Raw genomic sequence first — 27,711 nt, forward strand, 5'->3', positions numbered from 1 at the left:
TAAATTAACAGTATGAATAATGTGCTCCAACTGGTATTTCAGGAAAGTATAAGTTAATAGGTATGTGCTCCAAAAAAATCAACTAATTGCCGCTTTTAATCATGGGTACCTTTGTGTACTCGATATTTTGGGAAAAATGAGTACAGCTCGTTTAGAGAGAATTACAAATTGAGCTAATAATAAGCGTCAATTAGATCACGTTTATTTTCATGATCAAGTATCATAAATCCCAGATGTAACTCATTACATCATCATCAGGTTTTAGACATTTTTTTGGTTTTTTTTAGCCCGCGGGTAAAGCGCTGTTTACATGATGAAAGTTTGAAAGTTGGTGCTACAATGGCGTAGCATAGGGTGAATCTGTTGATATCAAATGTGGGTGTGTCCTTTTTAAATGATAATTCGGTTGACGAAACTCCGTATCAAAAATTTCCAAACAAATTTGATTAACAAATTGAAAGATGTTTGCATTTTGCACTAAACTGTAACTGTCAAAACGTTGAAACGTCAAAACTTAATAACAATTATAGGTTATAACATCCTTTTACAACAAAAAATATAATAATAATTAATGACAACGCACAGTTTCCTTTAAAAAATGACTGTATTACTAAAGCTTTTTCTAAATTTAAAATTTTTATGTTAATGTAAATAAGATGTCTCGATTAGCTGATTACTTTGTAGTTGTTGGATATGATCATGAAAAAGAACGTAAGCTTGACAAGTTATCAAAGAAAAAGTCTAAGTTTCTCAATGCAGGTAGTGGCATAAGCAGTGGAATAATTCTTCAAAGATTTCCAGAGAAGGACTGGCCAGACACACCGTTTATTGAAGGAATCGAATGGGTAAATTGCAAAGTTTGTAGTGCGCATATTGAAGTGTTGGATTTCAGTTTTGTCAACCGCAAGGATGGGCCCTATCGACCGACAGGCAAGAGCCACAATTTTTCGTCTCTGTACTTACAGATATAGACGCAAACCGACACTATTGCGCCTGTCTCTGTTTTAATGAGACAGTATCGATAACTCCCAGTAAACCCGTGGACGAGGTTAGTGTCTGTTGTATCAGAGATTCGGTTTTATTAATCTGATTTTAGGAGGAAGATGCTGTGGAAGGTGAAACTGCTTTAGTACGTCCGTTGCCTACAATAACTCATCATAGTATAATGTACGCACCGAAATGCTTAGTTCTTGTTTCAAGACTGGATTACATAGAAACCTTTCGTGTAAGTGGTATAGTGTAACAAATAGAATAGTGAGACAACACTACAGAGAAAAAGGGAAACTGATTCGGAAATTGAAGTTTAATAGTTGTATATCCGAGATACTGGAAAGGCAGATTTTAAAGGTGGTTACACCAATGAAGATAATACCGTCATGAATTTGCGGAATTAATGTATTTTTTGTACCTACTTTTATTACATAAGTACAAAGGCTTAAGAGGGGCCTCGGAGGGGCCACTTGTAGATTTTGTTTGTACTTGAACTTTCATGTTTGGTTTGATGTTTGAGTTTAAAAAAGCGAATGAATACTCTGCAGTCAGACTGAGGTTTAAATTCAGCAGGGAATCAAAATTTTAATTTACTGACTACAGCCTCTGTGAGTTCTTACAGAGTTTAGGACCTCTCAGACCAGTATAGCAAACTATGGTACGCATATACCACTAGTGGTACGTGAAGCTTCTCAGGGTGGTACGCAAGCAGCCATAACCATAATAGGGCCATAGATATAGGGCTTGCGATAAGGGTTTGAAAGCTGAATTTACTAAACCACAGCTATGTGAATTTTGGGTCCAAGTTAAAAATGAATATCGATCCCTGTCCAGAAAAGCGTTATTTTTGATTCCATTTACTACCACCTATCTTTGTGAGAGCGAATTTTCTGCTGTTGGTGTTAAAAAACAAATACCGAAATAAGCTTAATATAGACCCAAATTTGTTTCGAGCATGCAGCACCATTGTTTGCATTAAGTAACTAGGGTTACCAGGTGTTCGGGTTTCACCCGGAGTTTCCGGGTTTCCATTACATTTTCCGGGCTACGGGTTTACATCCCGTTCCTCCGGGGCGCGCTTATAGACGCGTCATTTGTAATTTTTGCGAATCTAAAGTCTTGTGTCCAGCATTAAAGAAAAACACACTTTGCGCGATCCGCGAAATTGCGGCGTTTCTCGGTTTAGCAATTTTAGCACTACTTTTTTGAGTTTACAGATTTCATTGCTAAGCTTGAGCAAGCACTTTTACATTTTTTATAAAGTGCGTGAATGTTTCTTTTTTTAGAATTATTGTTGTTTTGTTTATATTTTGAGTTTTGAAATGTTATTTATGTTGGTATACCTACTAATAAGTAATAAAAGCAATTATATGAACAAATGGCTTAAAAACTCGCATAATCAACCACCAAAATTTGGTGCCTAGAGAACACAAATCTCATAATGTTGTGTAAAATTGTTAAAAATGTCCTAGACCACCTCTCTGGGGTACGCGGGTACCCCCCCCCCCACTGTATTTTCCCGCGCGCACCTCTACTCAGGGTTAAGCCTTATTTCAATTTGACAACCCTAACTAACTACTTACTAATAAACAACATGTTTATAAACAATTCCAATTCTTTATTACTTTACCTGGTAAAATTAACCATTTTTAAAGATTTATTAGAACTTTTAACAAGCCAGTGGTCGCGACGAATCTATACAATATCACGCTAAAAAAAAACATTCCTTAAAAATCCAATATGCGTCTATAAGAAATAAGTAGGTAGTACCTTGTACCATCCAATGTGCTGTGGACATTCTGACAACAAATTCAGATTCCGGCCATTTTTGGCCGTTTAGGCTAGGCAAATCTTTGCCCCCATTTAACCTACACTGTACCTCTCGCCATTATGGAGATTAGGAGATCCCAATGGTGAGCTACGAATTTGAACCACCCTGTAGCTACATACATACAGACGGAAAAAATATTCTTTAAAAATGATTAAAAATGGTCTAAAACGTCCACATTTGCTGAAATTTTATCATGTCCAAATACGACGATCGCAATAGCCACCTAGCTTAAGCTAGGAAGCTAATAATCCCTTTGAAAATAATTCGTGAAGGGGATAGATAAATGAATCAGTTTACGAAACACAAGAAAACTAAAAAACTGTTGGGGAGGGGGTTATTTAACTGCACCTGTTAGTTAGTGGGGGTCAACTTGAAGACTTTTAAACCAGTTAACCTTACTTTAACGGCAAGGGTAGATAAAGTGAGGCAAATCATTGTGCAGCAAGTGGAACAATACTTGGTGGCGATGTTGCCACTAAGTGAACTTCGCCCTTTAGATTTACATCTAATAAGGGCGTTATTATTATTCCAATGGCATCTGTGAATCGTATTGAATATGGGACGCGGAGCACGATATAAAATGAAGTTCAAAACAAAATACATTGTTTCCATGGGAACAACGGGAGAACCCAAGCTTACTATTTTAGACGTCTAAATGAAATAAACAATAAAATACATAGTGCACCAAATACAGTCAATTTGTAAATTGTTACATAAATAGTTATTTTACCCAAGTACATTGGCAATCAAAGCGAATGGAAGTTGTCTCACTATTCTATTCCATACACAATTGGCATTGGGTACAATTTTCGTTTTAGAATTGTTTGGGAATTATTTACACCGTCTACATCGAAAATGTTGGCGTGCCTTTAGAGACTTTGGTTGGAAATATTATCGGTTGCATTCAGGTACCTCCACCCGGTGGACCACAGGTACGTTTTAGTATTGGAGCAGGAGATCGTCAAGCGCTTCAGCCACCCATTAGCCCCTCTCTCCCCGTCACTCATACATCGGTCAATTTACTTTTTCAACAATTAGGTGAGGTGCACTCCGCAATAACGTTTTCTTCAGGATCGTGTGTTTCAGGAATCAGAAATGTATTAGTGTTATTTTGTGCCATAATGACCGAACACAAAATTTTGTTTCATTCCAAGAGTTATAATCGTTTAACGGAGGCCTGCAGGGCATTAACGGCTTTGATGTATCCGTTTAGGTACAATCATGTTTATATACCTCTTTTGCCCGCGCCGTTAGTTGAAGTCCTTTCGACACCTACACCATTCGTGATCGGCGTTCATTCATCTTTAAAGACGGAAGTCTCTGATATGGTAAGTATTTCATTTGTTATTTTGGGGGCCTGATTCTACTTTTCTCCTCTCCACAAATAAGAAAGTTGCATTTGTTTTGTGTTTGGATTGACAGAAGAGTCTAATTGGTATTGAAATGCCTAATAGGGGTCGTGCTAAAAATCTTCCTATGTTTGCTTTAATTTCAGATGGATGTAATAGTCGCAGATTTGGATGGTGGTTCTATCTCTGTACCTGATGGTGTGTCTCTACCACTTTTACCTGAACCACTTTTAAGTAACACCCAAGAAGCCCTTAGTCTTATTTTACAGCCCGAACTGGGAAGTGCAGACTATGCGTTCCCGCCACTTGCCGTACGCGCTCCCCAGCCAGTTATGCTAGATAAAGAAATTCGCGCCGTCTTCATGAGAGCTTTCGCGCAACTTCTGCAGGGATATCGTAGTTGTCTAACGTTAATAAGAATTCATCCGAAACCAGTTATAACATTCCACAAAGCCGCATTCTTGGGAGAGAGGAACTTAATCGACTGTGATTTTTCGACGCGAGTTTTGGATTGTATGTTTTTTACGAGTTTCGTTAGCGAACGAGGCCCGCCCTGGCGACCTTGCGATGTTTGGGACGAGCTTTACAGTAACTTCGGGGAGTTATTTAAATTAGAAGTGCAAGACTCTCGTATGTTACTGATGCATATACAAGAGTTGGCCCAACAGTTGTATACTAACGAAAATCCCAATCCTCAGTCTTACGCTCAAAAAATTTTAGTACCGCCAGAGGGCGCTTTTGCAAGGATACACCAGCCGTCCTTTCGTGTGATTAATCCGGGACAAGTTCAAGCGATTATTGCGGAAGGGTTAGCTAAAAATAATCTTAAATCGAGGTTAGTCTATTTCTATCCTAAATCAATTTAACAAAGACAATCCACAAAATATAATAGGTATTTACTTGCTAAAATACTAATTTTTCATTTTTTTACAATGCTTAAGTGGAGAGTATGCATGGTAAGACAGGATTTGTTTCAATTGGTATAACTAATAAATGTGTATAATTGTTCCGCAAGGTTGGCATCACTGAGACCTATGCAACCTAGAATTGTACCAACAGGCCAACACATATCTAACCTCAACGACCACAAAAACATTGTAAGCAATTCTGCCAGAAGATTAGAGGTAAGAACATGTTATTCTGTGCGGCAAATACAACTTCAACTTTGATAGGTTTTGAGAAATTGCATTAATTGCATATTCGAAAATAAAATATCGGATGCTCGGAAGACCTTTCCGGCCGTACTGCGCGCTTTAAAGTCGAAACAGGCTCGACTCGCTCTATGCAATGAATTAAGTCAGCATGTTATCGGAAATAAAGCGATGCTCGAGCATCAACAATTCGATTTAGTGGTGAGATTGATGAACTGCGCCCTTCAGGATGATTCTTCTATGGACGAACACGGCGTGGCCGCTGCGTTGTTGCCTTTGGCAACGGCTTTCTGTCGAAAATTGTGCACTGGAGTTATTCAGTTTGCTTATACGTGCATTCAGGTAAATGTATTTTCGAGGGGGGGGGGGGGGGGAGTGAGATCACACAATATTATCTAACCTTAAAAGATCTTGTAAAATAAATTCAAAACAAAACAAAAAATTCCCCAACTTTTACTCTTTATAGGAACACGCAGTTTGGCAAAATCAACAATTTTGGGAGGCGGCGTTCTATCTTGACGTGCAAAAAGATATTAAAGCCTTGTATTTACCTCGACTCGATAGCATCTCCCCACGTCTTGGTACCGATCACATTCTGGCAACACCTACGTCGCCGCGCGACAGTAAAGACTTCGCCTGGCAAAATAGAAGATCGGTGATAAGTCGGGTACAGGAACCGAGCGCGTTGGAAATAGCGGCTGAGCAGATGAGACTGTGGTCTTCTGTTGATTCAGAAAAGCAGAAGGAGTTGATAACTAGTGAAGAAAGCACTTTGTACAGTCAGGCGATTCACTACGCGAATCGGATGGTTTCACTTTTAATTCCCTTGGACATTGGCAATCGGTTACATAAGCAAGATCACAGCCTTGACGAAGAGAGGGCAAGTAATAGTATTGCTAACAGGTATGTTGTTTGAGCAAGTTATTTTGTGTAGGGCTGCATGTATCTTTACGCAATAAGTTGTTGGTGCACGACATACACAGTTCTTCTCAAATGGATTCAGTTGAGTCCCCCTTCCTATTCGTTTTCGGCATTGTTTAATACTCTTTAACAATACTTATTAGTGTTGCAGAAAGCGACAGCGCTGATGCGGAGTCCGGATTCGAAGAGCAGGAACAAGGTGAAACCGGTTCACAAGTGATAAGATTGGTAACGCGTTTTGTGGATAAAGTTTGTAACGAAGGGGGAGTTAGTAGGGAGCACATTCGTAACTTGCACCAAATGGTGCCAGGGGTGGTGCACATACATATCGAAACATTAGAGGCAGTGTACCGAGAGTCAAAGAGACTTCCACCGATTCAGAAACCCAAGATCTTAACGCCCAACATGTTACCGGGTGAAGAAGTCTTGATGGACGGACTGCGGGTGTACTTACTGCCAGATGGAAGGGAAGAAAGTATGGCCGGCTTGCTGGGAGGACCGCCGCTTTTACCTGCTGAAGGGGCAATCTTCCTTACCAACTATAGAATTGTATTTAAAGGAATACCATGTGATTCTTTTGGTAAGAGATGTTCGTGTTATTGGGAGCGGTTAATATTGCAAAAGAGAACAGAAAATTATAAAGGCACTTAAAGCTGTTTTCACTGTTACTGGTCCATTTTGACCTTCGAAAGCTACTTTAGGTTATGTTACTGTTCAAAAATGTGTCTTATATGTGTGTCTGAAGCTCATGACTCATTGATGCCATCTATTGTAGTATGAGCCGCATTCAAACCCATGTTCCATTTTGGTGGGCGAACATAAATTTGTGACAAAGGTATTTATTGCAGCATGCGAGCAGGTAGTTGTACGATCGTTTCCGATAATGTCCCTAACCAAAGAAAAACGAGTAACCGTCCAGTACCTAGCGCACTTGGATCAGTGGCTTCAGGAGGGATTACAGATACGATCGTGCACGTTTCAGTTACTAAAATTGGCGTTTGACGAGGAGGTAACGCCCGAAAATATCGACGCCATGAGAAAAACGATTCACAAAGTGAGATACCCACCAGACGTGTTTCACCATTTCGCGTTTACCGGTCAAGTTGTTGTGACGCAAACTCCGCTTCACAAAAACAAAGAAAAAAATGCCACCTTAAGGTAGATGGGTAACAAACTGAAACGTACAAATTTGATTAATTTGTCCATAGGGGGTTCGCCAAGAAGACCTTTTTAAAGACGGCACGTAAGGCCGGCTTCAAACAAAAAGATAAGAGGCAAAAATATGTGTTTCCGAATATGAATATGAATAATAGCAATAAATATATGACATCCCCAGGACGTATGAGTTTGCCACCAGACGATTTCAATCACGATGATGATTTATCCATAGATGACTTCGAAACTGGTCCGCCGTCCTCAGTACCTCCACCTGCTCCAACTGACGCGAAAACTTTAGAAAGATTAATAGAACGTAGTTACGTGAAGGATTGGCAAAGACTCGGTCTATGCAACTTCGGCAATTCCCCGTCGAATTCGAAACAGAAAACTGACCAGTTTCGTCTTACCACCGTTAACACCCTGTACATGATGTGTCGAAGGTGTATTTTTCCCTTTGCAATTTAATATTAAGACCGTATTTTTAGTTATCCAGCTTTGCTAGTCGTTCCAGCTGCCGTCACAGATGAAAGCATAAGGAGATTTTGTCGATGTTATAGACAGGGACGGATTTCCTCTATTACTTGGCGACATCCTAGGACGAAGGCGCTGTTGTTACGGGGCGGCGGTCATCATGGGAAAGGTGTAATGGGTATGTTAAAGGGCCACCCTACATCGACATCTACGGGTACAGAAACCACATCTTCCATTGAACAGGTATTTTCCGCAACTACTTTTTGGGTGATAACCTTTAGTTTTGTATAGGAGAAGTATTTGTCGGCACTTGTCGCGGCAACGCCAATATTCGCATTGAGGCAAGGGTCGGCGTGGGGAATGTCCGATAGCAGTTTGAGCATTGATTCATTGCTTCTGGCTGCCGAGGATCCTCTAATTGCTGGTACACTCACACCCGAAGTCGCAAGGCGATCAAATCCTTTCAATAAAGCAATAGGTACCCTGGGGTATGTGAACGTGTTAAATTTGGCAATGGTGTTGAAACTCATTTTGTAGAGTTTTTCCGCGCACAAGCGGGGGTAAAGGTCCCAAAAATTTTGGACGTTGGGGATCTTTGAAAGATAGAAGGCAAAGTTCGCAGGCGTCGCTAAGCACTGTACCACAAGCGCGAGGTAATGTCCGACATTCTACAGATTGTGATACTGGTCTGGACGGCGTTCACACCTTCCAGAGAGCAGCACTTTATATTTTAGGTAAAGTTTGTTTGTTCGTAGCGTAACGCTATAGTTTTACCTTACAGGAGAAAAGGCCCACATGAAGGGTGTTAAAATAGAATCCTCACCAAAGACTGATTTTATACCTGTAGAGTATTTTGATGTTAGGCATACGAAGGCAGCTTTTAAGAAATTAATGCGAGCTTGCATTCCTAGCGCGCAAAACTCAGAACCTGAACAAAGCTTTCATAAGTAACACACTTTTTTTCTTTAAACCCTTAATTCTTATCTTTTTAGATTAATTGAAAATTCCGAATGGTTACAGCAAATACAAAATATCATGCAATTGTCTGGGGCCGTCGTCGATTTGTTAGATTTACAAGGGTCCAGTGTTGCCATTTGCTTAGAGGACGGATGGGATATCACCGCTCAAGTGTCATCGGTTGCTCAATTGTGTTTAGATCCGTACTATAGAACGATAGAGGGTTTTAGGGTGCTAATTGAGAAGGAATGGATTGGATTCGGTCACAGATTTAGTCACCGAAGCAACTTCAGTCCAAACTCACAAGCCAGTGGTTTTGCGCCAACTTTTTTGCAGTTTTTGGATGTAATTCATCAAGTAAGTTATCAACATTTGCTGAAACTGCAATCAAAAAATAAATGTTAATAGGAAGCACACTGACATAAGCTGTACTATAATAGTAATGTCATAAAGTTAGTTACGATACTAATTATTTCTAGCAATTATACGTTTATATCAATGATTCATAGTAAATGAAAAGATTCTTTTGAACCACAGGTCGCAACCTTCGAGCTCAGAAAGGGCGCTTTTCTGCCTTATCTGTAATAGATAAAAACACAAACAAAAAATGAGATGGGATAGTGAATAGCGCGGCACAAATATTGCGATAGCAATGTCTAACATTTGACACTCGGGTACTTGTATACTAAAACCGTAATTAACACTTAATAAGAATCAATTCAATTTACGTTGGTTAAACAAAATTATTGACTATCGTGAACTAATTGGAAATATTAATTTAATAAGGAGTACTCTTTGTTTTTGTCCACGTATAACAAAGGAATTTGGAACAAATGAAAATAATTAACGGGTTAATTTGTTACGGTTATAGACAATAGTTCTGAAGGAACGTGTAATATCATTTTTTCGTAAGCCAAGATTTTCTCTGGGCGACTTTAGACTGCGTTCCTGTACTTGGATCATTAGATCTTTTACATTATCTCGTACATTATAATACAAAAAAATTGATTCTTTCTTGTTTAATTTCTTATAACGATGAGTTTATTATATATTTTTTGTTCTAGATTCAAAAGCAATTTCCAATGGCGTTCGAGTTTAACGAATATTATCTACGTTTCCTCGCTTACCACTCAGTCTCATGTCGCTTTAGAACCTTCTTATTCGATTGCGAGTTGGAACGAGTGGAAAGCGGCGTCGCGGCCGTTGAAGACAAACGTGGTTCATTAACCTCACATCATAAAAGCGTCGATACAGGCTCGGATGACGAGGGCGTTTATCCGGGCGGTCGCATGGCAGGCACTTATTCGGGCACGAATTTAGGTCAAAGCGTTTTCGATTACATAGAAAAGCAAAATGCGCGAAGCCCACAGTTTTTCAACTTTATGTACACGCCGGACTTTGAACATCCTGTAAGTAAGAGGTGACAAATGACTGCTTCTAAGCCGCTTTCTGGTAGGTTTTACGACCACAGTCCCATTTGCCGGTGCTCGACGTATGGAGTTACTACTTAGATGAGGATTTGAAGTACGGCCCAAGTTACGATATTGAAATTATTCAAATGGATTCCCAACAGGAAGAAGAATCGGAAGCTGCCGATGGAATTCTTAATAAGTCGTCACGCAGAGTAATCACTTTGGGGTTTGTATCTTGCCTAACTTAATGACTAAAATAAAGACCAGAAATAAACAATCAACGCTAATTGTGTCACCACAAAAATCAAGGATGTCCATTTGTTTCAGCTATGATGGGATTAGTAAAAGTGTACCTGATGCATTTAGCCATTTACTAGAGGAAATCCATAAGCTCGAAGCGGAACTTGGTCACCTGCCACAAAAGTGGAAGGTGCTTTGGGATAAATTAGAGCTTCCATTGAACGATTCATTAACAGTATGTCACGATACCTTCCTTTATGGTACCATTGAGTTTTGTTTGTAGCGTCACGCGTCGTTTAGTACGGCTCTGGTACGATCTCATGGTAGGCTACTTCACAAACGTTCGACATTAGAAATATTAATGCGCGGTAAAATGGTTGGAGCAGCAGAGGCGTCGTTAGTCTACTCGCATCCTCACAGATTTGAAAGGTACAATTATACAACTCCCACGTACTGTGATTTGTGTACAAATGTCTTGTGGGGACCAGTGAAGGTAAACTGAAATAGTCTCTGTTAGAATTCTATTTGGCCATTGCAGACGGGTATGAGATGCATGGATTGCGGTTATAGTTGCCACGAGAAGTGCATGGAGGGCGTACCTAAAAACTGTACAAAGTACAAAGCTGTTGCCGATGGCAACGTTAATCAAACACTTACGAGAAGTGGTGGTGATAATGGATCTGTTAGTTCAGGTTGGAATTAAAGTTTCCGAAGGAATTTCTTGGTACAAAGTCTATTTTAGGTAGCGCTAGACAAACATCTAGTCAGCAATATTATGAGCAATTTTCGTCAAACGTAGCCGAGAATCGAACCCACGAAGGATATTTGTATAAGAGGGGGGCCCTGTTAAAGGGCTGGAAACAAAGGTGGTTTGTGTTGGACTCCATTAAACATCAATTACGATACTATGATGCTATGGAAGATTCTCATTGCAAAGGTTTCATAGGTAGGTACATTACATTACATTTTTGAAAGAATTACACATTGTTGTCATATCCCTACACCCTTTGAAATTTCTAATTTTACAATACTGAATTAATATTTTAGTTACTATTATAGATACCAGTCTGGTTTTTTACCATGCAAATCCTTAAACAATAAATTTTGAAACACTTTCTTGAGACAACATTGCAAATTATGGGAACCAATATTCATATTATCCGTATTTCTATTTAGTATATTACATATTCACCCAACACATGAAGTTAAGCCACTCCCGCTAAATTTTGCCCAATGTAAGAAGACCCATTTAATTTCCAGAAAATTATAAAAATCGGTAAATTTAAAAAATGACTAAATTACCTTTATGCTTTTACGTATGGCAGGTTTAAGGTTATGAATGTTCATTCAACTACAGCAACTACAATTGAAAGCAAGTGGTTGTGTCTATGTTACAGGTTTCAAAAATTCAACCTATAAAAAATGTACATTCAAATGTGCCAGTTTGAATGAATAGGCAACAGGTCACTATTACTGTTTGCCTATGATACAATAAATACAGTTTGTCTGTCTGATGTTATATAGGCGGCTGAACCAATCCACACTAAATTTCGCCCGTACCCTCGCCCCCCCCCCCACGCCGTAGCGTGCGAACGAAGGGGCGTATCGAGTTGTGGTTTTGTGCGTTGGCTCCACAGTTCGACTCCATTTCAGAGACTGGATCGCACCCTACCACCACCCCTTCCTACACTGCTTATAAATGGCACTTTTTTGTATTTTCGATCGATTTAAGAAAATGCGCGAGGCGAGTCGCCAAAGAGATGCTTTCGGCTGTGTTTGAATGTGCTAATGATAATGATTGTATATAAACCAACCATAAATTTCGTCAAAAATTTACATATTCATACAATTATTAATTGGACGTTATAATACGTGACCTTTTTGGTGTCAAAACATTTGACTCAAAATCGTATTAATTTTTAAATTATCGGAAATTGAAGGAGTATGTGCATAGGGAGATGACGATTTAAATAAAAATCAAATCATCAAACCAATTTAGTTATTATTCATTGTAAGCAAAAAATTAACATAACCTTTACGTCAAAATAAACAATAGTTTTTCATGCGCCCGTAAAATTGGAATAGTAAAGTCTCGATCATCTCTAACCATCCATTAGGTGTGCATCGACAGATTATAGTCCAAATTATGACTCTACCATTTCTTTCAGATCTTGCAGAAGTAATGTCAGTAATGCAGGCACCTCCAGCCCCTGGAACTCCAAAAAAGACAGACGACAAATCATTCTTTGATGTATGTGGATATTAATTAATGGCAGTTATGTAAACTTTCAATTTTTAGTTACGTACGTCAAGACGCACATATAACTTCTGCGCGGCCGACGTCATTTCTGCACAAGAGTGGATAGAAAAACTTCAGGCTTGCCTTCAATAAAGCTGTAATCCAAAGCTCCTTTTAGTCATAATGTTTTATATCAGTTGACAATAAATGTTATTTGTTTGTAAAAAAATATGTTAGTTTATTGAATTATTGAGCGAGCATTATGTACGCAAAAAAAAACAAGTTATTTCGCTTAACACGCGCTTGCTCAATAAATAATAAAAGTAGGACTAAGTTACCTAAATATAAATATGCAAAATATGGATCTCTAACGTTTAATGCTGCAGTTTTATGTATGCAAATTTTTATACTGTCGTCCCTATTTAATCAAAACTTTCCAACTTTTGTTCTTTGTAAAGCCGAGTGGCATATGTTTCCTGTTGTAAGTTGTGTTTAGATATTTCTATAAATGTTTTGTAAATTAGTGATATACTTTTATTATGCAGACTTAACTTGCTTTTGCTATTGATCCTATAATTAACACTAAGCAATGCTGTGCTTTTGTACCATGGAAAATGCAGGGCATCTACGACGTGATTCCAAAGTCGGTTGGATGCTCTTTAAATTTGTGTACTAGCTACGATGTGCATGTTTCCATTGACAGCACATTTCTTCCAAATGCACAGTATAAGCTGCTCTGCCTCTTCCAACAAATGGCAAAAGCAAGATGTGATGCCAAGGCTCTCTTTTCCTTGTTAACTATTTTTATTATTATACCTGTCAGTATCACTGCATATCACAAAGTTTTCTTGTATTTTTGATAGTCAGGGAATACACTTTTTTCTTTAATTACCAAAATTACATCAGATTTACCATTTACAATGTGAACAAACAAAATATAGTCATATCAAGTTTTATTTTCTTTACTTGTAAATAATGTTTTCTCTCACAGTCAGAGAACTGCCAAGTCAGACTTGATGTAAGATCATAGAAATATACTTTTAAAGTAACCTCCTCTTTTTATACAGGTTGCACGATTACTTTAATTGCCAGTTGGTTATTGTCGATGAATCCTTGCGTGAATAAGTCTTCAATCAAAGTAAATTCGGTATACCCGAATCCTCTCGGATTTAAATCTTGCACTGGTCTTTTGAACGCTTCCAGTTCGGGTCTAGTCATCATGGTCTCTCGCATGTTGTGAAACGACTCTCTAAAATTAAGATTAGAACCAGTTTTTAACGGCGAAATACTCACAGTGGGTGGACGATAGTTACTGAAATTCGCCCACTAAATGGCCAGTCTAAGCTGTTGTCGTGATCGGTTTTCATCATATGAATTAGAATAGCTATGGAGTTTGGGTCTTTTGGTGATAGGTTGAAACGTATACACAGTCTGCAAGTTTAATTAACGAACTTGGTTACAATTGTCTGTCACTTACTTGTACCCATTCGGTGACGTATAAAAGCCAGAACTGTAGTGCATGAGTTGGTGGTTAACCCGCATTTGGTTAATTTTATTTTTAAAATCCGTAATATGCCATAAATAGCAACCATTGCAATATCGCAATGACAATTTGGACATAGCCAAATTATTTGCAGCAATTTGTTCCGACATATTTGCAATTATTATGTCTTGTTCTCTGGTCTTTTGTTCGAGCACAACAATTTTTTCGTATAGTGATCTGTGGACAGATTCCAGACCATTGCCGTTTCAACTGAAGTATATTACCTTAGCAAGTTATGAACAGATTCATTAGAATTTGAGGAATTTTGCATTGATCCATTCGCGTCGTTTTTTGATGGAGGGTCCCAAAAGTTCGCCTGCTCTGCTATAGCTGCGGTGCTTGAAGATGCAGAGTTACTTAATATAAGTTTCGAATATGCTTGAGATATTAGCTAAAACAAATCCCATAATCAATATACAGAATGTTTATTTTATTTGGTCCAGAACTATAGAAGTTATGAGGTTGGTTAAATTAGCAATCAATTTCTATTTTACAAAACTATTTTAATGAGAAGGGAAAAAAATTTTTGCAACCAGTGGTTCACAAACTGTGGATACTACTTACTACTTTGTTATTTTAAATGGAGCTATATTTCTTTTATTTTCTTATCGGCAGAGAATTTTATTCTGAATTTAGTGATATAGGTAATATTTATATACTCTTAGATAACAACTTTTATGAGAAAAATGCATTTATATTAGTTTTATTTTAAATTGACAAAATTAACGAATATGTGATAAACAATTACTTAGAAACAAAAACCCAACAAATACATAAATAAAAAATACTAAAAGACGGGGCAAGCCGTTAATACTAATCCACTGATTCGGGAACATATCATTTAAATATTGCATTACTCTTTGCTCATTGTGGGCAGGTACACCGTCTTGTTGATAATATAAATCTCTTACAACATTTAAGGGGACCTCACCTAGCATATTTGCCAACGTGTCTCTCAAAAATTGTAAGCACTGATCACCCGTGAGCATACCTTCATACATATAATAAAATATTTTATCTTTCAAAATAGCACACGAAATGTTAACACTACATTTTCTGTGAAATCGTTTCTCACGCACAATTATAGGGTTCTTGGTACTCCAATAATGATTATTTTTTGTATTAAACATGCCATTATTTGAAAAATTTTATTAATCTGTCCAGATAATAAATTTTAAAGTCTCTTCCTTCGTTTAACAAAAAATCACAAAACTCAAGGCATCTTGCATGGTCTCCAAGACATAAAAAGGTATTTTTTCTTGCTGTACACTTCGTAAATATCCAAATTTTCATTATTTTCTATTAAATTGAGCTAGTATTAACACAACAATAATAATTCAATTGACAGTTGTAAACCCCATAAATAGAGCTATTTGTTTCTGAATCTGAATCCATATTCCACTTGTTTCCTCCATGGCACACTTAAGTTTTTTCATTAAAATACAAATTGTTTGCTAATTTATCCGACCTCATACCTAGCTCTTATAGTTCTCGAGCAATAGTGGACAAAATAAAATGAATACTCGATATATGTATAACTCTTCCGTTACTGACAAACACAAACTACTGGGCGTAGCAAGCTGAAACTTGGGGATTGTAAGGGAGCACTAAGAGAGGATTTCTTGAAATTCATAGGGAACGGGAGACTTGAACATTTGGAAGGAATATTAGAAGGTGTTAAGGTGTACACTCGGGTATACATCACAGCACAATATTAAGATTCAAAGCATATTTGGGAATTTTTTTACCTGAATAAATATTTACCATCAAGTGTTTTTGAGTTTCTTGCTCCATATGCCTTTGTTGTTCGGGTTCATCTTCAAATTTAGCATCACAACCGAAAATGACAAAGTTACACCTTAACTTCTCGTTCTCTGGTAATTTAGGAAGTCCATATTTACAGTGTGTTAGATGTATCTCTACATCCAAAGGGGATAAATCTTCCAGACAACCTCGCACGACGTTAGGGCACTTTAAGCGCTGCTGCGAAATTTCTCTTCTGGTGAAATTATCTGGGAATATATCGTGATCTTTATCTAAAGGTTTGTTATCAACCGGACAGGCATTTTCTCTTCTAAAAAGAAAGTGATGAAATGCGTGTAACGGGTCGCGAATACGTACTCCAACCAGGATTGTATGCATTTACGGCAAAATCTGTGACCGCATGATGTTTGCATGGGATCCCGTAGCCATGCCAAACAAATGGGACATTCGAAGCGAGCCTCAGGAGCTTGTAATGGATCTGTTTCAGCTATTGAACTCTCCTGGGCCATATTCACGATGGGATCACTTAATTCTAATTTAGCAGCCATTGCTTTAAGAAACGCACACCCAAAGAAATGTCCTTGGCACCTGCTAAGTGACTACTGACCAGCATTTCGTACAAGAATGTTAAGTGAATCACATTAATAAATTCAATAATTTGTAGGTAGTGGGGTTGCTCAGGTACGTTATGAATTTAAATTAAAGTTGGAAAGCTCGGATCATTAAAAAAAACACCAATTTCCATGTTGCCTGATTGCTTTTTTTATAAGAAAAATATCGAATCAACTGTCAGGATTTCCTAGAACCAGGTGGCGGCTTCAGCGAAGTGAAGTGAGACACAGACAAAAACATCTGGCTGTCAATCTTTCAGAGCCAGAGCCACAGTGAAAAAAACTTTTTTGCTAAAACATAACCCATGTGATTTACTTAACTTAAAAAGAATTTTATTTATTTTATTGAAATGGCCGAAGCCACCGATTTTAGCATTTTCAAATCTGTATTCTTTTACTCCATATTAATTTTATTGCTACCAGTAGTCGCATTTTTCGTTAGTAAATTAATTGTATTCGATGGTAAGTAGGTCTAATTTTTGAAAGCCATGGGAACAAGGTGCACATTGTTTTTAGCCATGTTCAGCAAATCGGACACAGCGAGTAATGTTACATCTGCAATAATTGCGGTCGTTGTACTGCACGGCGCATTAGGATTGTTCATATACAAAGCCTATTCCGATCCAGAAAAGGGTCGGGAGAAGAAAGATGACAAGATCGATTAGTTATCTACAATGATTATATACTGTTCATAGTGTTAAGTGTGTTAAGGATAAGGATTTTGTTTACGTAGTATGTATGTAATATATTTGGTGGTAATAAATTTGCATGTATTACTATGACATCTTTCAATTCTGTACAAAAAATGCTGTCTTCGTTAGTTGTACTTGTATTAGTCCGGGAAATATAAAAATGGGCCATTTCCTGTAAAACAAGGAGTAGTTCCACTTTCTTCTGCATGTCATGGAGGGTCATCTGGTGATTATGAATTTTTCACATTCCCACCCCTTGTGCTTCCCTGGTACCACCCCTAAAATCCAGACATACTTTATAATTAAGTCGTATGAGAAAATATGCTCTTTACATTAACTGATCTGGCACACCTTTGTCTGACAAAGGATTGAAGATTGCGCTTTTGGCACGGCATCCATTGTTAACTTGAATCATAGTAATCAGATCAGATCTCCAATGCTCTAGATTAGACAAAAAAGGTGCCTTTAAAATAATAGCAGACAGGTAAAAAATTTGATTACTCGCTTATCAGTGAAATGCTCATGGTTGAGAAGATACTGCTTTATCTTGGTATCTATATAGGTACATGACTATACCTATATAGTGGTGTAAATTTTGGATATTTACGATAGCCCTCCTGTGACCTAAATAAATAACATGTTAGACCAACCAGTCCATCAAAGAGTGCAATTGAGTGCCATCTCTTACCACCAATTTGTCTAGGAATACAGTAGAGAAGATGACTCATATGGTTAGATTATTAGATACAAATTACGTGCTTCAATTGTTTCAAGGAAATAGCCCATTTCAGTGTCTTCTGTATGTTTTCCGACGTGCATCTAAATAACTGACGACCAAAAATGAATTGCTGCGCCTTGGGAAATTGAGTATGATTTACCATGTAAACAAAAATTCCAAGTGACTCGACAGCAACTCATTTTTGATCGCATAGTATGTTAGGCTGAAATGCCACTTCTGTACCAAAGGCCGAATTAGTTCCTCCCTACCACATTGAAGGTGCAAAATTACATCCTGAAGGACAATTGAAAAATACTTTGCTTGTGTGTGTTCTAAACATTGCTATAATCCTTTTGGACTTTTAGAATATACTGCTTTTTGACGTCGGCGCTAACTTATCTGGTTTGTCTTGACACAAGATCGATCACTTTGTGGGATATGGTAGTTAGCTTAAAATGATGTCACAAGTGCATTATACGCCAGAATAAGGAATGTGATTCCTGGTTATTACAAGGAACATTTTTTAGGCAAAAGACAAACAGTGAGAAAGTCATTTTTATTACATAATTCTAGATTCTTTTACAATTATTCATGTTGACAGATGTATCAAAAGTCTAAAATTAATAAATTTTAAGTAACAATTAAGAGGGATCTACTCTTTGTTTGTATATAAAAAATATTGAACAATTTTGTTAACATCATCTCAGAATGAGGCAAAATTAATAAACAATTTTCTGAGAATTCTTCCTTTAGATAGACAACTATAGTCACACCTAATGCAACATCCATCTACGAATTTTAATTGAATATATTAAAAAAATGTAAGATTATTTATTGTCGGAAGCATAAGAACATAACACTTATACTCTTGATTATCTTATGCGATTTTTAAATTCAATAATATTGTATATTTAATAATATAGTATAATATACTTTCAAAACTTCATTTCTAATTGCACTAATCGAACTGGACAAACTATTGCGAAAGCACCATATTACATTAATCAGTCCTTTTGGTAATTTAATTTCATTACTGTTTTATTTTACTAACATTTTGGCAACACAACGAAATTAAATGTACCACTTCAATAATTTGAAGATACACCTAACAGCTTCATATCTACCAACAGTTAATCAGAAGTGTAATTTTGATACAAAATTTCACCGTACAGCAGATACTAGCTCAATGCTCACCATTACCAAATAAATATATTAATCCTACTGTTCTTTGTCTAAAAAAGAGTTGCCCAAGTTTTTTTTCTCCAAAAATTCCAACTAAATAAATTACTAAAATAAAATGCAAATGATAACATTCTGAAATAAATGCAAATAATACTAACTTAATTTCGGAAGCTTGCGCGAAAGTACCTACTGGCAACTCCCATTAATGCCTAGTTTTCCAAACTATCATTAAATACATGATTAGTGAATCATTCAACTAAAAGAAATCACGAATTTAAGAAAAAATAAGTGAGAATTACACTATCAGCATGACTATGGTTTAGACACCCTATTCTTAAATACATCACAGAATTTTTACAAGAAATCGAAACTTTGGAGATCATAAGGTAAATCTAAAAAACCATGCGTGTTACGAATGTGAAATGATATGTGATAAATTATTTTTTTAAAGTAATTTAAGAAAGGTCATCACATGAGTTTTAAGCGTATATATACATTTGCTTACAAGGAACTGCTCGAATCTCCGGGGAAATGTAACAAGTTTTCGCCACTATATGAGGGGGACGGCGAAGCACGACTTGCTGAACTGAAACTGCTTGTTGAACTTAAATCTTCGGTGTCGCGGTAAATACATTCCACTGCCTGTTCTCCTCCTGAAAGTTAAAGTTTGGAATGTAACAAATTTTTCTGAAGCATCCTATATGTATATGATTTTTCAAGACAATGGTGCTTCAGCTTTTTTTGGTCCATGTCCACTCAATCTCGATGTGGCATTCGTGTGAAAATGGAAACTGTGTAAACATCCAATAAAGGAAAGCACTTTTGACGTTAAATTGAATTATTTTGAGTCCTTCACGTGTACACACGCTCAACGGGGAATGCCCCGAGTCTCATCACACGGTAGAGCTGAAGGTTTCAGTGAATTCAATCCCTTCATATATCAGATACCCTTGACTACAAGACACGCCTTGTAATGCTCCACTGAACCCTGAGTTTAATGTTGGTCAGTCTAAACTTTATTATTTCATTATTTTTAGTAAGAAAGTGTGTTTGCTAAGTACTCAGACTGGCGTCCAAAAGTAATTGGAAAAAAGAACACTACATGGGACAGATAAAATGGAAAAGACACTACTCGAGTATCTATATGTAGGCTATTAATAATAAACAATGCAGTTTTTGGTTTTTTTAATTATTCTACAAATGTTAAAATTTTGGTTAACGCTAGCCTAATGTGTTCCAAACTAGAAAGATGATATAATTACAATGACTCCTTATAAATAGTATGAATATATAACGTTACAATCTTTTTTTTAAACAATGATAAGATATACAGGCATTTTCTACACTAAAACTACTTAAAATTAAATTAAAATTATAAAAAGTTCGAGTCGCTTTTGGGTTTTATTACTTACGATTTACTAAAAAAATAGAATTTCTCTACTTACGTATAATATTGTAATTTTCTCACCAATGAAATAAAGTGGAGACTGATAAACATAACGTAATTGCCTAGATGTTAGTCATAAGATAATCTTTCAAAAAATCCTTGAATAGTTTGCAAAATTTACAAGCAACACTCCATTAATTTTTGTTTTGGTACTTTTATAAATTTTTTTTGCGATATAAGCATGATAGTGATGAAAATTAAAGTTAATGTGTTTGAGTTAAGTAGGTATATTAGATAGTAGATGCACACCAGCAAAATAAGTAATTCTGAAATTGTCTACAACGTGAATTTGTACTAATAGCAAATTTATGGCTGATATGTTATTGAAAATTATTATTAGTGGTTTGTAATTAATGCAAAACAATGATCCTACACATAATTTTATAAGACAAAAAGTGGCTGTAACATAATCACTGGGATAATCAACAATCACAAAATAGTTTCACCTACGCCACTTTCTTATCAAATCGAAGGAATTGAGATAACAATGTACATCTATTTCGATTATAAACAATAATGATCAATTAAAGTTGAAGTAGAAAACAGACACCAATCCAATCACAGGGTATGTAGCCAAAACTACAGACTACAGACCTTCTGCTTGGGATTGGGCAACTTAAAATCGTCACAGTTCCTAAAAGTATAATATGAACACATTTTTTTTTATTTCTAAATTATAAAAATTAACAACGAACTCGTGAATGCCCTAAACTTAAATACTGAATTAAGTCTTATCGTTTTTTCTTTTTTGATTTTTTTTTAATACTTTTATCAGAAGCCGACGTATCCTTCATGATCACCGGTTGACAGCTATCTTCTTCTGTATCCATCGCGACTACCTTACTGATGGAATCGTCGCTTTCTGTTGCCTCATTTTGCGAACTGTTCTCATCGGATTTGCTTTCTTGTTTTGGATCTTCTGTGTCTTTATACACTCGTTCAGGTTGTAGTACGTCTGAATTGCACATATCCTCGTTCGGATCGATCTCGAAAAGTAGCTGTTTTGCTGCAGTGGAATATGACTTTTTTGGCAAGTCTTCTTGTGCAACTTCTTCAATTTTCTCAGAGGTAGGTAGGTCTAGAATGGGGGGTGGCAATTCTAATTCCGCCGGTTTAGACGATACAATGCTGCTCCAACTCTTCTTCGCCGGGACTGTAATATCTGCAAAGGCTTCAACCTCCTTCTCCAATTCTTTCGACTTACTTAGTCTAACGCCCAACTTCGCCTTGGGTTTCCTAACTTTTTTCGTAGAACTTTTTTCTTCCTCTGAAGACAACGTAACCTCCTCTATTTCTCGATTTTGTTTCCCTGTCTTAGGAATTTTGTTTTCTTTTTGCAAATCCATGACATCCGTCGAAACTTCAGCATTTTCTGATTTGACGTCTTCAAATTTTTCTTCCTTTACCGAGTCACTTTTATTAAATATTGGAGAGAAGGTAAACTTTTCATGTTCATTGCTGTCATCGTACAGCTTTGGCTTGATTGGAATAGGAAAGTTGAATGTAGTAACACTATCGACAAGGTCAGGTGTAGAGATCAACGTTTTTAAATCCGGCATACCTTGAGAATCTCCATTGTGTAGAATAGGATCTAAATTGTGTTTTGTATTTGACTCTACAACTTTCTCTTTCTCGCAACTTCTGTCTCTTAGTTTAGATTTGGATTTCTTCTTCTGAGTTATTATCACATCTACGGTTTTTTCTACTTTAACCTCGTTTTGACTAGCATTTTTATGTTCTAATCTATTATTTTTCACCGGAATTTTATTTAAGTCCGTTTCAACTTTTGCTTTTAAACAACTAAGGCTCATTTTTTTGGTTTGTTTATCACTGTCTTTATTTTCTAACATACACTTATTTGATATGGATTTGTTCGCGTGTAGCGTTTTAGTTTCATTGAACAAATGAGACTTTGGTGCAACCACTCGTCTAAATAAAGCTTCATCACAATTTTCATGAATCACAGCGTCTTCCACATCTTCAACTACAGGATCATCGTCTGAGTGAATTGTGACCACGGTTCCTAACGGATTTACTACTTTGGCAACACTGGCGGTATGCGGTTTCATTGACACAATCACGCAACGTCCACCTGAACAGAAAGAGCCAATGGCAGGAATTACTGATACAAACACTACGGTGCAAGAATAAACAAGACACATGCCATCATGCAACTAAATTCACAAAACGCAAAAGAAAAGAAGCATACTCTATTAATGGTTTATACGTTAGATATTAGATGGTAAGAGATTTGGTTAGATTGCACACCAGAATATGTTAACGAATTAGGTCAGTTTCCCTGCCTTTGGCTTTTCTGATTGAAACCAAATAATTATCTATTATTAATAAAAAATGTAATTGCATTCACAATAAATAATCACTTCACAAAACCTATTTTCTGAAACTTGCTTCATCTACAAGGAATTAATACACGCGCTTTCCCGATTTGTAAAATTCTGACTGCAAACGCTGTAAAATTAGGCGTACATGTAAACTTAAATTTGAAATTTTTTGGAAATTCATAAACATTCGGAAAGCTAACAAAGTTAGAAATTTACAAAAATTTGAGAAATTCGGACAAAATCCAACAAGTTTTCACAAGACATCATTTGTTTTGCACTTTGGTTCTGCGTTTGCGCTTGGGAGCACTCAACTTTTGTTCTGCCTTTTGCTTTTATTAAAAGAATCAGTACCTTGGGTAATTCGTTCTGACTTGAGATACACATGTTCTCCTCACATTTATTAGACTACTTGCCAAAAATTAAACAAGTCACACTGTTCTGATGTGTACTCTTAAGAAGTGTGACAGAAAAAATATTTTTTCCTTTAATATTTATTATTAAACATCCGTATATTATTGCATTTTTATTTATTCTGGTGAGGTCTTTACGTGTAAATACAAAATGATTATTTATCGTTCATTTCGTTATTAATTTTGCTTTGTTAAACCATTTAAGTGGCAGGTCTGTTTTAATTTATGGGCACTTTTATTACTTTTGTTACAGGGATGATTTAATTTATTAGCGATAAGAATGCGTTTAAAGGGGCAAAAACTGAGTTTTCGTAAAAAAAATGTTATTGGAGCTTAAAAATTTAGATTCGTAACCTAAGGAGGGACAAGAAAGGAATGTGTAGTGGGCTGTTGTGTTGCTGTATCCGGTAACTGGAGGAAAGTTCAAAGTTTGGAAGGTAGGAGAGTGATTTTAAATACTGAAGTTGGTGTTAGAAAGTTTAAAAGGCGCGCGATTTGCGCTAAAAGTTGTGGCAAGTTTGTCTGTTTAGTGTATGCAAAGTTGTTTTTCGTAACGCTTATGTGGGGTGTGTAAACGAACTTTGTCTGTGTTAATTCATGTAAATCGTGTGTTTATTCGAACCCTTTAACGATCCAGATAGATGTATCATGCTTAATTATGATCAAAATATAAAATTCATTTGATGGTTTTTTTAATTTTTCCATGCATCTCATTGGTTCTGAATATTTCTAATTTTTGTGTATACCTAACTTTATGGTATTACGCTCCAGAAAGACAGTTGATTTCCATTCAATTAAAAAGCAATCCCTGAAGAACTTTTTAGTGATTTACGAGCAAACATTTACATTTTTTATGGATGTAGATTCACCTCGCTATCACTACAAGGGTCATATGTTTATCATCGCTTATCATCTCTCAGAGTCCGCTTTGGACATAAACCTGTTCTGTGCATTCGGATATGCAACATCTTCGATGGCTAATGGGGAGAATCTTTTAGCATCTGTTATTAAAAACAGATACAACCACAATTGCAGGTAGTGGAGCTTCAACCATCCAAAAACGACAAACGCAGCTCCAGTGCTGAAGAAAAGAGTAAGAAGAAAATTCGATGGTCAATGTCAACTACAGCTAATGCTGGCACTAGTGAAGCAAGGTCTGAAAGTCCATGACTGGCCAAAAGTAAGAAATTTGCATACCTAAGAACATTAACACGAGGCGCATATTAAGGCCCATGTGACGTAACATGAACCAAACCAGGAAAAAATACCAGATACAACGGGGCCCCAAAAGCAGGAAAACAAATTAATCTTCTAACATAAAGAAAGAGGCATATTAAACCGCCTGCAGCTTTTTAAATAAAGAATATTCTGTGCAAGTTCAACGTTTTCGTAAGTAGCTTAGCTTAACAAATTGTGCTCAATAACGTTAAGGAAAGTGTGATTAAATTTAAAATAAGCGACGCACCTCACCACAAGAGATAATTACAAAACGCTTACCTGTCTCTCTAACGCCCGGCGACTCCAGCATAGCGTCCGCGAGATCCTCTTTAAGTTGCAGCTCTCCCGCCCCGCCTACTTCCTCCGATAAGCGCTGATATGTATCTAAAAGTTTAGGCGACTGCTCGCAACTGCTAGTCGATCCTGATTCGATCAGAATGGGATACGCAGTGCTAACGGGCATATTTACAGGTTTAGAGCGATTTACGTCGACTCCTTGAACTTCGCTTAAAGACAGTGGCGAGCTGAAACAGGTTCAGGTCATTGGGCAATAGGCGCAAAGGTGAAGTTTTACAAACCCGTTTGCTGTATAAGTTTTGAAGGTAAACTGTGGTCCCATCCATAAACGCCGGTGAGGTCCGGCATGAGTAACAATTTCAACCTGAGATAACCATCGATCATCCGAATGATTTGATGGGGTCGTTTTGTATGCTGGTAAATCTTGAGGTAGTAAGTTTAAATTTTCCGGAGTTATGGGAAGTGGTACGTCATTTAAATGAAGTTGCCTTTGCAAAACCCATTGAGCTTTCGCTTGTACTGCTAATTCGATTGGCGTTTCGTCGCACACTTTTTCTTTCGGCACAGAAGTGATGTGGTGAGGATCCAAGTCGTACTGTAGAAGCGTTCCATGACAAGACATAATAAAAAGGGACTCTACTGGTTTTATTTGCTTTTTCGTCGTAACTGTATCGTGTGAATTTCCCGTATTATCAAACCAGGCCCGCGCAGGCGCAAAGCAACAACAAAGCCTAATTGCGATTTGAATATTGTCTTCGGATGAAGAATTAAGTCTTGGGCGACCTACAAGATACAATCATAACTGTCGTTTAATTGCATAAAGTAACAACATAATTTATTCACATAAACTATGCTATACACTAATTTTCTAATTGAAAGCTAATAATAATAGGAAGCATTTGTTAAATATAAACTTGTTGCAAACACCACTTACAACACTGTTAAAATAAAGTTATAATAATTATGTAACGAGTAATTACCTGCATGTGAACGTTGAGGTAAATTTCCTCCAGGTGGTATAAACAGAGGTTGTCTAATTTGAGCTAAGGGATGTACGACTGTGGGATGAGGATATGGAGGTAATCTTGGATTATTGAACGGAATATTGGTATTCACAGGAGCTTCGAATAATGAAATGGGACTATTTGATCTGCCTTCAACAGGTAATCCCGCCGACCTATGGAAACGTGACATTCTATTAACCACATGCGGTGTAGCGTGTGTGCGAACACCGACATTTCCTCCGTACGGAGTTATGGGAAACACATGTGTTGTACCTCTTAGAGTAGACACTCCCACCCAACGTGAGTCGGGCGAAAAACACATATCTTGAACTCTTGCAGTTGTATCACCCCGGTGTAAAATGTAGAGATGATGAACGGCCGCCAAGGCTGGACCACCGGGATGTGGATGAATACGAAACAGATGAAAATCGTGACCCCTTTTATCGGCAGTAAGCAGTAACAACCCACTAGGGTCGAATGCCAAACAAACTATTGCTTCTGTATGTGCAGCAAAATGCGCTATCACCCCATCAGTCAGAAGAGTTTTATCATCTGTTGCTCGATTCTGTTAATACACAAAATATAAATTTCATCTTGTATTTAACTCATTTACCTCAATATCTAATACAGTAACTACACCCTTTTGCAAAACATCAGTTCCATTGTTTCCAATAATTAACGTGTTGCCAGGCGACGACCCAGCCTTAAACTGTGGATTACCTGTCAAACTACTCGCAACCGTTTCTCCCAACTCACGCAGTCCTTTACCTAAAGATTTTGCGGCGTGCAAAACCGTCGCCGTATAACTCTAAAATTAAGCGACAGTAACATTATGACTACCGTTTGCGGACAATGAGCACCTGCACACCTTCACCTTCGTTTCCTCCACTGCTCCTCTTATTCGAAATTAGTTTCCTCTCCGCGTACGCCATCCATCGAGTGCCCAGAGCTATAGGATTCTGATAAAGTCCCGGACTTAAGAAACACGTAGTTACGGTTAACCGATCTTCCAATGTCAGCGAATCGAATACTGCAATCCTTTCCGAGAAGGTGACCACAACTGAATTGCGATTGGCTAGTACGTCCAAAATGGGATTTTTAAATTTGATAACTTTCACCTAAAATTTAATCAATTATTATACTTATAGCCAAGTCAATGTAAGTAAAATTTAAAAAAATCTTAGTTTTGAAATTTGCCCAAAATGCTCTTTGGACCTTCCTCTTGAACATACCCAAAAACCCCATATGTGGGGCCATTTTGAATTTTAGGGCCTGATTTTTCGGTATTTACTCAATATCTCAAAAACTATCAACTTTTTCATTATATAGATGTATAAACCGGCGCCCGAACATGAGACGTTTGCTTTCCAACACCTTGGTCCGCACCTCATCTCAAAACTCTACCAACTAGGACAGGAAGCATGAAAACCCCGGATTTAGGGATTATAAACCCGAACATATCAACTGAATTTGATAAAAAATATTCTCTAAAGAAATAAAACAACCAATTAATTTTTTTAAATAAAACAAGGCGTACTCTATCACGAAACAAAATCTTTAACTGTTAGGAATCAACAACGGCTTATCTACATTTTTAAATTCTTTAAATGAAGTAATAATATACTTTTTAAAAAAAATAAAATACAAGTTATAAGAGCTAATAACAATAATTTTTAAATGAAACAAAAATTTGGTCTTTTAGTAAAATAAAATGTTTAGGGAACTACTTTTCAGATCTTCGGTATTTATCTGTCTTTCCAATAG

General features: G+C 37.0%; 4 protein-coding genes across 6 annotated transcripts; 2 read left to right on the forward strand and 2 right to left on the reverse strand.

Moving 5' to 3' along the window:
- Positions 1-322: 322 nt before the first annotated feature.
- Positions 323-13,675, forward strand: LOC116181858 (myotubularin-related protein 13). 3 transcript variants are annotated; one of them, XM_031502301.1, is made up of 28 exons: positions 323-711; positions 760-845; positions 893-1,048; positions 1,097-1,225; positions 3,640-3,859; positions 3,908-4,149; positions 4,317-5,005; positions 5,112-5,126; positions 5,186-5,294; positions 5,343-5,663; positions 5,788-6,224; positions 6,386-6,822; positions 7,091-7,400; positions 7,451-7,581; positions 7,633-7,840; positions 7,886-8,114; positions 8,163-8,359; positions 8,409-8,605; positions 8,653-8,818; positions 8,864-9,185; positions 9,893-10,237; positions 10,285-10,466; positions 10,568-10,715; positions 10,764-10,973; positions 11,019-11,172; positions 11,223-11,426; positions 12,649-12,731; positions 12,780-13,675. In XM_031502301.1, the coding sequence occupies exons 1-28, from the start codon at positions 657-659 to the stop codon at positions 12,870-12,872; spliced, it is 6,075 nt and encodes a 2,024-aa protein (XP_031358161.1). In that variant the 5' UTR covers positions 323-656; the 3' UTR covers positions 12,873-13,675. The 3 variants fall into 3 exon arrangements, with proteins under 3 accessions (XP_031358161.1, XP_031358160.1, XP_031358158.1); XM_031502298.1 differs by having other exon boundaries at positions 657-711; positions 7,451-7,840; XM_031502300.1 differs by lacking the exon at positions 5,112-5,126 and having other exon boundaries at positions 7,451-7,840; positions 12,780-12,872.
- LOC116181859 (TNF receptor-associated factor 6-like) lies at positions 13,656-16,728 on the reverse strand. Its single transcript, XM_031502302.1, has 6 exons — positions 16,384-16,728; positions 16,027-16,336; positions 14,487-14,653; positions 14,197-14,439; positions 14,013-14,150; positions 13,656-13,968 (listed from the first exon to the last, which is right to left on the reverse strand). Exons 1-6 carry the CDS (start codon positions 16,572-16,574, stop codon positions 13,779-13,781), a joined length of 1,239 nt encoding a protein of 412 aa, XP_031358162.1. The 5' UTR covers positions 16,575-16,728; the 3' UTR covers positions 13,656-13,778.
- Positions 16,729-16,841: 113 nt separating this feature from the next.
- On the forward strand, positions 16,842-17,419 carry LOC116181860 (vacuolar ATPase assembly integral membrane protein VMA21 homolog). The gene is made up of 2 exons (XM_031502303.1): positions 16,842-17,099; positions 17,154-17,419. Exons 1-2 carry the CDS (start codon positions 16,988-16,990, stop codon positions 17,300-17,302), a joined length of 261 nt encoding a protein of 86 aa, XP_031358163.1. The 5' UTR covers positions 16,842-16,987; the 3' UTR covers positions 17,303-17,419.
- A 2,532-nt stretch (positions 17,420-19,951) lies between these two features.
- Positions 19,952-27,093, reverse strand: LOC116181848 (breast carcinoma-amplified sequence 3 homolog). The gene is made up of 6 exons (XM_031502277.1): positions 26,808-27,093; positions 26,561-26,755; positions 25,924-26,512; positions 25,225-25,726; positions 24,926-25,170; positions 19,952-22,768 (listed from the first exon to the last, which is right to left on the reverse strand). The coding sequence occupies exons 1-6, from the start codon at positions 26,877-26,879 to the stop codon at positions 21,408-21,410; spliced, it is 2,964 nt and encodes a 987-aa protein (XP_031358137.1). The 5' UTR covers positions 26,880-27,093; the 3' UTR covers positions 19,952-21,407.
- Positions 27,094-27,711: the final 618 nt, after the last annotated feature.

Source organism: Photinus pyralis, unplaced genomic scaffold, assembly GCF_008802855.1.
Source record: "Photinus pyralis isolate 1611_PpyrPB1 unplaced genomic scaffold, Ppyr1.3 Ppyr1.4_unclustered_Scaffold2593, whole genome shotgun sequence".
NCBI classification, from domain to species: domain Eukaryota; kingdom Metazoa; phylum Arthropoda; class Insecta; order Coleoptera; family Lampyridae; genus Photinus; species Photinus pyralis.

Bases quoted from the DNA above. Each gene is read 5' to 3' on its own strand.
- LOC116181859 (XM_031502302.1), bottom strand. From the start codon at position 16,574: ATGGCTGCTAAATTAGAATTAAGTGATCCCATCGTGAATATGGCCCAG. The intron at 16,337-16,383 runs GTACGTATTCGC...CTTTCTTTTTAG, and splicing joins TGCATACAATCCTGGTTGGA to AAGAGAAAATGCCTGTCCGG. The intron at 14,654-16,026 runs GTAAATATTTAT...GATTTGTTTTAG, and splicing joins AAACTCAAAAACACTTGATG to CTAATATCTCAAGCATATTC.
- LOC116181860 (XM_031502303.1), top strand. From the start codon at position 16,988: ATGGCCGAAGCCACCGATTTTAGCATTTTCAAATCTGTATTCTTTTAC. The intron at 17,100-17,153 runs GTAAGTAGGTCT...CATTGTTTTTAG, and splicing joins TAAATTAATTGTATTCGATG to CCATGTTCAGCAAATCGGAC.
- LOC116181848 (XM_031502277.1), bottom strand. From the start codon at position 26,879: ATGGCGTACGCGGAGAGGAAACTAATTTCGAATAAGAGGAGCAGTGGA. The intron at 26,756-26,807 runs GTGCTCATTGTC...GCTTAATTTTAG, and splicing joins ACGAAGGTGAAGGTGTGCAG to AGTTATACGGCGACGGTTTT. The intron at 25,727-25,923 runs GTAATTACTCGT...TGTATCTTGTAG, and splicing joins ACCTCAACGTTCACATGCAG to GTCGCCCAAGACTTAATTCT.
- LOC116181858 (XM_031502298.1), top strand. From the start codon at position 657: ATGTCTCGATTAGCTGATTACTTTGTAGTTGTTGGATATGATCATGAA. The intron at 6,823-7,090 runs GTAAGAGATGTT...TATTTATTGCAG, and splicing joins AATACCATGTGATTCTTTTG to CATGCGAGCAGGTAGTTGTA. The intron at 8,115-8,162 runs GTATTTTCCGCA...AGTTTTGTATAG, and splicing joins CCACATCTTCCATTGAACAG to GAGAAGTATTTGTCGGCACT.